Consider the following 9073-nt stretch of genomic DNA (forward strand, 5'->3'; position numbering starts at 1 on the left):
GTGTTGTATAACACTAAACGAAATATTCAAAGTTCAATACTATTAATCAGGATGCAAAATAATTGTTTCCAAAGTTTGTTTTAATGTGACTGATGTTAGTCACCGTACCATTTTAAGTCAGTCCACTGTTCTGATGCATATTTTAAAAAATGAATCTAGCAGCACATCAGATTAACGTCATGCCGTCACTTTTATTCACCCTGACTCCACGTGTATAGTTAAAAACAAAAAAAGTATCTGTTTGAAGTATTTATTTTTTTACTGAATATGATCCATACAGTGTAGCTGTTGTTGTTTAACAATGAAAATCTGAAGTGTAGCTTATTTATCAGAGACCTAAAAATACAACCACAGAAACCCAGAATACTGTGTTTTGCTCTAACACCGAGTGAAACAAAAATATAAGATCAACCGATCTTCCAGTTTGCAGCACGTTATTTGCAAATGAACGCAGAACTCAAGAGAAGAGCTAAATGTGTTGGAAAAACCCAATTAAACACAACAACATGCATATTTGACCTTCAGCTGTGATGAATTGAATGACTAAACATTAAAAATATTTCATGTAACATTACGGTAGATGCAAAGGAATGAAATGAAATTTGAAACACAAGGACTCACCAGCAGAAACTTCCAACAAATTTTAAAATAAGCTACTTGTGTAACAAGTTTCCTTTTCTGCCAGAGTATCAAACTGTAAACTAATAGAAATGTACAATAAAAAAAGAACTGAAGTTGTTCAGTTCAAACCTGAAATTAATTTCATAAAATCATCACAAACAATGTGGGTTTCAGGTGGAGGGATTGTCTGCTGAACAATGACTTATCTTATACAGCTGATAGCTTTTCACAGATATAGTTGTGTGCGAGAAAAATACCAACACATGGATGGATTTTCACCAATATTATATATAGCAATATGAATATTAGGTCATGAAAAATATGGACCGAAAAACACATTTTCCAAGATACCTCCCCAAATAATTGAGACAATATATAAAGCTTATGTTGATCAAAAAATGATTCCCCATCATATGATAAGTGACGTCATGAAGAAGTCGCAAAGACGTCAGAAAATTAAATCATGATATATTTTAAAAATGCATCAGTGCAAAGAACAACAGACACAATCCATCTTAAACTCTTTTTGATCATATGGTAGGGATGACATCATCATGACATCACACCGAGAAGTAGTGCATTAACTGTTGCAACAAATAACATTAGAGATTAGAGATGATCTACAGTTTATCTGGATTAACCAATCGGTGATGTCATGATGATGTCATTATGCAAATGCTTCTGATTGGATTACATGCAGTGTGTCCGCAGCGTTCGGTGTCCTGCTCAGAACAAGTCTCGGAAACAATTCCTAACTAACCAATTTTAAGGGCTTGCTTAAAACCAATTTTAAGCAAAAAAAAGTTTGCTTACTATTTCATATGTTTATAATATAGCAATCAATCAAGACTTTTTTTTACAAACTAAAATATCCATATCTGTATTGACCTCACAAATCCAGTATTGGTTGGTGTTTTTAATTTCAGTGCCTTTTTAGAAACTTGGTGCTGTTTATTTCCAGTTATAACCATTATAGGTGAAAACCAGGAAGAGTTTAAATTGACATAATCCATAATCTCCATGGCAAAAACTTGTTCTTTATGAAATACATGGCACTAAGTCTATTGACGCTCTGTACAAAAACTGATAAACTACCTTAACACACACGCAAACCCCTCATTTACCTCCTCTCTCGCATACTTCGTCCACGAGACCGTTTGTCGTTTGAAGTTAGAAACTACGAAACGTCGTCATATCCTTGGGCTCTTTGCTCGGAACGCACCAGTCGTCGGCCTCGTGCATCGTCTTGTAGTGTTTCCACGCTTTCTTGTTGTACACGGGGAGCCGCTCGATGGACTCTGTGGACAGTGCCTGACAGAAAGAATTTCGAGAAAGTTCAAACATTTGCACCCAGTCCGCGTTCCTTTGTGAGACACGGGTCAAAGAAACAAACAAACTCAGAATTACCCGAATATAGATCACAGCATCGGTCCCATAACCCTCCAGAGAGTAGAGCTTCAGGTCCCCTTGAAAGTAGCGCGCGTACAGTCGAGAGATGGGTAGGCCGTAACCGTAACCAGCCTAGACATACACACAACACAGGGTTTATGACTCAACACAACGCAGACACAAGAACCACAATCTAAATCGATCGATCGATGGATCATCCACATCAAGAACACTGACCAGAGGAGCAGCGTGTGACCCGTCGAGGCTGGGCCGAGGAGCGGTGGAGTACGTGTAGGTGAACAGCCTGTCAATCTTCCGCAGCGGCACGCCTCCACCGCGATCGCTCACCTGAAGAAGAACACGTGGCTCATATCCGACAATCTACAGAATAGATTTTCATATCCATACCTGCAGTTCGAACGGGCAAGGAGTGAGAGAGAGAGTGGGAGTGAATCAGAGATGAATCCTGCAGATTTACCTTGACGGTCAGATCCTCAGACCCCAGAGCGACCTGTGCGTGGACAGGAGGATACTCCATCGAATCACCATATAACTCCATGGTGGCCCGCATGGCGTTCTGCAACAAGGACAGCACAGCAGAGAGTTCCAAAATATCACCTTCTTTCATTTGATGTGACCAAAGTACAGGATTAATCTTTTAAAATAAAGAAATCTTTTAAATGAATCTGATGCTCAGTAATAATTTCATGAGGGGAAGCGTCCAAAAAGCAAATCTCACCTTAAAGAGTTCAAACACCATGTGATACAGATGAGATGGAACGTAGACCACGGTGGTGGGATTTCCCTGCTCTTTGACTGTCAGGACAAACCGATCAGAAAGGTTCAATTAATCTTCATCAGACAATGGTTTCATGACACTATTTATATTTATCTATGTGAAATGCAATTTTAATTCAGATAACAGCTAAAACATCAAATGTGACCCATACGCTGATGTGTATGCTTGTAACGTACATAATTAAATGTGCCTGTGTGACTGTATTTAGCTTTTCTGTCTGATATCCAAACAACTCACGGTTGAATTCCTCCAGCTTCAGCTCAGGGGAGTTCATGTAATAGCGGTCACAAAGGTTTCGTGCATTTTCGTAGGCATCTATGAAGAAAGACAAAGTTTGTTTTCAGGGAAGAACAGGAAAGGACACTCATTTTCGATCACATCCCATTGAATCGCCATCACGGTCAGTTGCTCCTCACACATTTGTGATCTTAAAAAGAAGTTCTCACCTTTGATCACCTCACTGACACGACAGTTTGGATCAATACTGCCAATCTGTTTGGGATGTGCCGGGTTCACCCTCACCTTCCCACCGAAGAGGAGCGCTGGGAGGAAAAACGCACAGGCAGCGCAACATGCAAAAGAGTTCCTCTTAATGTTAATTATTCCAAATTAAATTTTGTATTTCAACAAAGCACATGGTAATGTGAGTTTACGTTGTTTATCTTTTGTCTTTCACACTATTTAAAATAAAATATTAGTGGCAATCTGTCTGCTGTAAAACATCAATTTTGAAACATGCTACACTATATATAAATACTACACATAATATAGTTTCACAGTGTAACCACAACCCTGTCCGTCTTGTTTCTGGATGACTTACTTTGCAGGGTCATGTGATTTTCTGTAGATTTTCTACTAAGTCTACACAGAAATGGTTCTGCTGTTGAGGGGCACGTACAACAACCATAGCATATTGATAACAAGGGATATTATTCATGACTAACAGAAGACTTAACATTTCTAAGAGGAAGAGAGAATGTGCTCACTGTGCTGGTTGAGCAGCATCCTGATGGATATCCGGCTCATGTAGAAACGATCCAGGAAGTACTGGACATTCTGGCTGACGACTGGGTCGGTGCCGTACGTCTCTTTGTACTCCACGACTCCCTGAGCCATGGTGGGAATCACATCGTTGTGTCGATTTCTGACTTTTATCACAGCGTCTGTGAAACTAAATGAAGACGCGACAATTACAACAAGGAATAGATGAAATTCCACTGAATAAAACATCATAAATAAAAAAACAAAACTGCCCGTTTTACTTCACTTACTCGTATGTGACTTTCTCATCATCTGCATTTTTGTCTTTGAACTCCAGAATCTCCTGAAGACTTTGCATGTACCTGAGTAGGAAAAACATGTATCACTGTTTATTTGCAGCCAGTGGTATGACTGTAGTTTGAGAGATGACATGGGTAAAAGCCACATACCAGCTCTGGACCAAGCTGACTGATGGAGTCCTCAGCAAGTTGTCCGGCAATAAGTTGATCTCTTTCATGATGTTTGCCAACCGCACCGGCAACTCCTGCCTGAGGAAGGCGAATGACGTTTTCTCACACGCATTTTCTGAACCTGGTGGGTGAAAATCAGAAAATATCAGAATGCTCTTGTATTATTATTGTTATTAATATATATACAATATAGGAGGCAAAGTTGTCACAAATGGTTTGTTATCGATGGTGGTGTGTTTTGTGTCTGTGCTGCCTCTAGAAAAAGGCGATTTGAACCATGAAAATTTTTAAAAATTAAATAAAACAAACATATTCGGTATTTATTTTAAAATTATTTAAAACTTTTTTTTACATTAATGAAAGTATTTTTTGCAGCAATTTAGAAGACATTTTTCTCTGATTATTTCCACACGCAAAAATGTTATAACAATCAATTTTCCAGTAACTGTACCACATCATGATATAAGGTGAGTAATGTGATATACAATTTGTGCACCATGATAAAGAATTGGATCCATTTCCTTCAACCTTTCATGTTAGAATACAAACCTGGCCAAAATGAAAACTGTCCAAGATCCTTCAACGTGACTAAAATGAAACCTCGATTATCCAAATAGCTGCCAATTCATTGTTATGTTGACTAACTAATCAATTAATAAACGCATTTGTTGCAGCTCAACTCTAAAGCAGGATGTCAGGTGAAGTGGATCTTGACCTTGTGTGTGCTTCCATGTTCAAATGGTCCAGTAAGTGTTCGTCACACTTACTGGATTCATTCAGCCCTGTCTTTCACAGGCAAACAATCTTGAATCTTTTTTAAACAAGTCAAAACCATAACACCTGTATTGAAGTTGTAGTTCTAGCTGACTGTACACCAGGGGTCCCCAACCTGGGATTCTGCACCAGACAAGGGGTCAACAGTCATGCTGGCTAACTCCCTTGTCTGATATCTTTGCACTCTCGTTATGAAAGACATGATAGTTTCCTCTAAAGAAAAATATATTATTAATATTTAAAGGCTCATAACTCCATAACTCATGCATATACAACCACTGCCTCACAAAAAGACAACATTGTGTGCAGGGCTGATGTACAGCATATATGGGTGACAGTGACTGTACATGTTGTGTGTGTGTGTGTGTGTGTGTGTGTGTGTGTGTGTGTCTCACCAAAATCCAGAAATTGCTTCATTGAGAGGGGGGAAGGTGAAAATTTTGAGTAATAGTCAATGTCCTTTCCTATGGACACGCTGCTCCTCAGAAACCTCAGAATCCTCATGGCGCCGGCAACTGCGCTCTCGCTCACACGTTGTTGTTGTTGTTGTTGTTGTTGTTGTTGTTGATTATTAGCTTAGCTAATAAAAATGATCTGACAGTTACAGCTGGTAAATCAGTGTCGACATTAGCTCAGTCGGCTAACTCCAGCCGGCCCGCAGGCGCACTCGTTAGGATCGTCCCGTCTTCAGGCGGTTTGGGGAAACGTGTGCATCCATAATCGCCGCTAACGTAAAACGCATTTCGTAAATTGTCCCGCCAAGTCAAACGTGTTGCTCAAACCTTGAAGGCAGGAATGTCAACGTGACTGGACATTTGGGTGCAGACCATAGACGCGCTTCAGTGATGCAGCCAGCTCATCCAGAGCGTCACAACAGTGTCAAGATAGTTCACTGCCTGGTGTGTTTCAGGAAACGAGCTTTATTTACCATGACGTACTTTCGTTGTGTTTGTTGTAATTGTTTAAAAACGTAGAACATTTAGGATATATTTAAATCTTATCCTCAGTATCGTCTTTTTTCATTAGTACAGATTTTTTTTTCCGTGTTGATCTTTTTTTATTAGTCGCGGTAATGGCGCGTTTTAAAATATGTTTGTACCTGTATAAAACAGCATAAAATGCGCTCGAGTTACTTACAGTGAATTATTGTCCTATACTGTGTACTCTTTGTAAAGCTTGGCTAAAGATCCCTGAGTCGTGTTTGTCAGGCGGCAGAAAGCTGTACAAATCCAACGTGAGTTTGGTTCCAGACAGGGCCGTGATTGGACACTGAATCTGTCAATCTTCTGAAAATAGGCGGGGATTGTGCGCCGACAGTCAGAACTCGGGGCAGACAAAACATCAGCTGCGGTCCTAACCAGCGTCATTTCCTGTAGTCGTCCACAGACATGCCTGCGTGAAAGAGCGCCGAGAGCTGTGAGCCACGTTTTTTTGTGAAAGATGTGCTTTTAGTTTTTGGGCCCGTCTCGGTCAAGGTAACGCCAACAAAGGTTCGATTCATTTTAATAACTGCTTACGTCTTCAAAGTCATCGTTGGAGGAAGGTTTCCTCGGTAACTTGAGCGGAACAGGCTCGTAGTTGCGGCCCGCCAAAAGCCGCAAAGGTTCAGCGAGGAAGTGACCATTTTGTACCATATCTGATTTCCTTAACGTTATTTTTTTGGGAAGAGAATGAGTGGCGGGTTTAACTTCGGGCAGCCCTCTTCGGGCTTCTCGTTCGGAGCTCAGAAGCCCGCAGCCCCCGCCACCGCCACGGGCTTCGGAATGACAGGCTCCACACCTGCAGCCCCCGGGGATGGCTTCAGCTTCGGCACCCCCAACCCGGCCAGCACCGCCAACACCGGCGGTTTTAGTTTTGGCACCCCAGCGAAGAGCACTCCAGCCGGTGGAGGATTTCCTTTTGGGACCCCGACCCCCAACACGTTTCTCGGTACGACTCCTCAACCCACATTAGCGGCACCGGCAGGGATGACTTTGGGCTCTACGGCAGCTCCAGCTCCGGGGTCAGGGTTCACACTGGGCGGCGGGATGTCCGCACAGACCACCGCTGCCGCGCCTGCAGGAGGCGGCTTCTCCTTTGGGACTGCTCCTCAGCATCAGCCCCAACTTGCTGCACCAGCAGCAGCAGTCGCACCACCACCGGCGGCAGCAGCAGCGGCGGCCGCGGCAGCAGCGGCAGCAACGACTGCAGCTGGTGGCCTCTCGTTCGGAGGGTTCAGCTTTGGGGCTACTAAGGTCCAGGCGACCACAGCTGCAGCCCCCACTGCCCCAGCAGCAGGAGGAGGCTTCGGCTTTGGCACCAGTGCCCCTTCCAACCTCACCCTGGGCACCCAGCCCCAGCCGGTCTCCGCTGCCGCAGCCCCGACCGGTCAGGGCGGAGGATTTGCCTTTGGGATTAAACCTTCATCAACCCCAGCTCCCCCTGCATCGACCCAGCCAGCCCCTGCTCCCGCCACAGTTCCAGCTCCAGCTCTCGGTCCCTCTCTCTTTGCATTACCCATCACTACAGCTGCTCTTGCTCCAGCCACTGCAACAGGCACAGGATTTACTTTGGGTGCAGCTCCAACTTCGATAGCAAGCATTGCTCCTGCAACAACCACAGCAGCCAGTGGAGGTCTGTCCTTCATGCTCAAACCTCTGGGGGCAGCTACCGCCACCTCCGTCCCTGCGCCTGCCTCTACTGCCACGACTGCAGCTGCCACGGCAGGTGTTGCATCAGGCTTTACACTGGGACTCAAATCTGCATCCATCGCAGGTACCACAGCAACTGCCACAGCCGCGACAATCACTACAACCACAGCTCCACCGGTGATGACCTACGCCCAGCTGGAGGGTCTCATCAACAAGTGGAGTCTGGAGCTCGAGGACCAAGAGCGACACTTCTTGCAGCAGGCCACCCAGGTGAACGCCTGGGACCGCATGCTGGTGGAGAACGGGGAGAAGATCACGTCCCTGCACAAGGAGATGGAGAAGGTGAAGCTGGACCAGAGGAGGCTGAACCAGGAGCTGGATTTCATCCTGTCCCAACAGAAGGAGCTGGAGGACTTACTGTGCCCACTCGAGGAGTCCGTGAAAGAGCAGAGTGGAACCATCTACATGCAGAACGCCGACGAGGAGCGTGAAAGAACGTACAAGCTTGCGGAGAACGTGGATGCACAGCTGAAGAGGATGTCGCAGGACTTGAAGGAGATCATCGAGCACCTCAACACGTCCAGTGGCCCAGCAGACACCAGTGATCCAGTAAGATGAGATATCAGGTTTCGGCCCGACACATTGTGATGCTTTGGCGTGGTTGCATGATGATGATTTAACATCTACCTTCCTTTTTCTTTTCTTAGCTTCAGCAGATCTGTAAAATCCTCAACGCCCACATGGATTCTCTTCAGTGGATCGACCAGAATTCAGTCCTCCTGCAGAGACGAGTGGAGGAAGTGTCCAAACTGTGTGACAACCAGCGCAAGGATCAGGAGAAAACCTTTCGTTTAACGTTTGACTGATCTGAAATAAACATACAGGCCTGTATAGTGACATAGTGATAATTTTTCACTAGTTTTTTCTGTGTCAAAGTGTTTTGCTTTCATGACTGTTAAACTGCTTTCCCCCTCTTGTGGGTTACATAAAGATATTACATATTTTCAAGATATTTTCAATGCAATAGCTTTTATATAGAATAGTGGAAGTGATAATTTCTTCCCGTGTAAATGCTTTGTGTGTTCTTAAAAGAATGATTAAATAAACCTTTGGATTATAGCTTTGTTTGATTGGTTTGTAAAACAGGAATAAAATAGAAACACTACTGTCATTTGTGTGGCACAGAGGGAGACCTTTGTGCACTCAGGTAATGTACCTGCAAGATTTAAATTATAAAACAAGCTATTTGTAAATAATGACTCTGGGTATAGGAAATGTGATGAAAATGTTTCACTATTTTCAGATAATGTACAAACCAATGGGTCGGTTTAAAAAACGAAAGAAATGAATTTAAATGATAATGAGTTTATATCAGGTATATTTATAGTAAGGAACTTCAACAGTAGCAA

The 9073-nt window shown here is 43.4% G+C and overlaps 2 protein-coding genes across 2 annotated transcripts; one reads left to right on the forward strand and one right to left on the reverse strand.

Annotated features, from left to right (window-relative positions):
* Positions 1–236: 236 nt before the first annotated feature.
* Positions 237–6243, reverse strand: pdk1 (pyruvate dehydrogenase kinase, isozyme 1). The gene is made up of 11 exons (XM_035604685.2): positions 5430–6243; positions 4240–4381; positions 4081–4152; positions 3796–3980; positions 3256–3351; positions 3047–3124; positions 2750–2826; positions 2489–2587; positions 2248–2358; positions 2029–2142; positions 237–1932 (listed from the first exon to the last, which is right to left on the reverse strand). The coding sequence occupies exons 1-11, from the start codon at positions 5536–5538 to the stop codon at positions 1792–1794; spliced, it is 1224 nt and encodes a 407-aa protein (XP_035460578.2). The 5' UTR covers positions 5539–6243; the 3' UTR covers positions 237–1791.
* A 150-nt stretch (positions 6244–6393) lies between these two features.
* On the forward strand, positions 6394–8783 carry nup62l (nucleoporin 62 like). The gene is made up of 2 exons (XM_035604684.2): positions 6394–8273; positions 8372–8783. Exons 1-2 carry the CDS (start codon positions 6705–6707, stop codon positions 8528–8530), a joined length of 1728 nt encoding a protein of 575 aa, XP_035460577.2. The 5' UTR covers positions 6394–6704; the 3' UTR covers positions 8531–8783.
* The last annotated feature ends 290 nt before the right edge of the window (positions 8784–9073 follow it).

Source organism: Scophthalmus maximus, chromosome 14 (assembly GCF_022379125.1).
Source record: "Scophthalmus maximus strain ysfricsl-2021 chromosome 14, ASM2237912v1, whole genome shotgun sequence".
NCBI classification, from domain to species: Eukaryota; Metazoa; Chordata; class Actinopteri; order Pleuronectiformes; family Scophthalmidae; genus Scophthalmus; species Scophthalmus maximus.

Bases quoted from the DNA above. Each gene is read 5' to 3' on its own strand.
- pdk1 (XM_035604685.2), bottom strand. From the start codon at position 5,538: ATGAGGATTCTGAGGTTTCTGAGGAGCAGCGTGTCCATAGGAAAGGAC. The intron at 3,352-3,795 runs GTGAGCACATTC...TTTTCCTCCCAG, and splicing joins GATGCTGCTCAACCAGCACA to CGCTCCTCTTCGGTGGGAAG. The intron at 2,588-2,749 runs GTGAGATTTGCT...TCCTTGTTGCAG, and splicing joins TGGTGTTTGAACTCTTTAAG to AACGCCATGCGGGCCACCAT.
- nup62l (XM_035604684.2), top strand. From the start codon at position 6,705: ATGAGTGGCGGGTTTAACTTCGGGCAGCCCTCTTCGGGCTTCTCGTTC. The intron at 8,274-8,371 runs GTAAGATGAGAT...TTCTTTTCTTAG, and splicing joins CAGCAGACACCAGTGATCCA to CTTCAGCAGATCTGTAAAAT.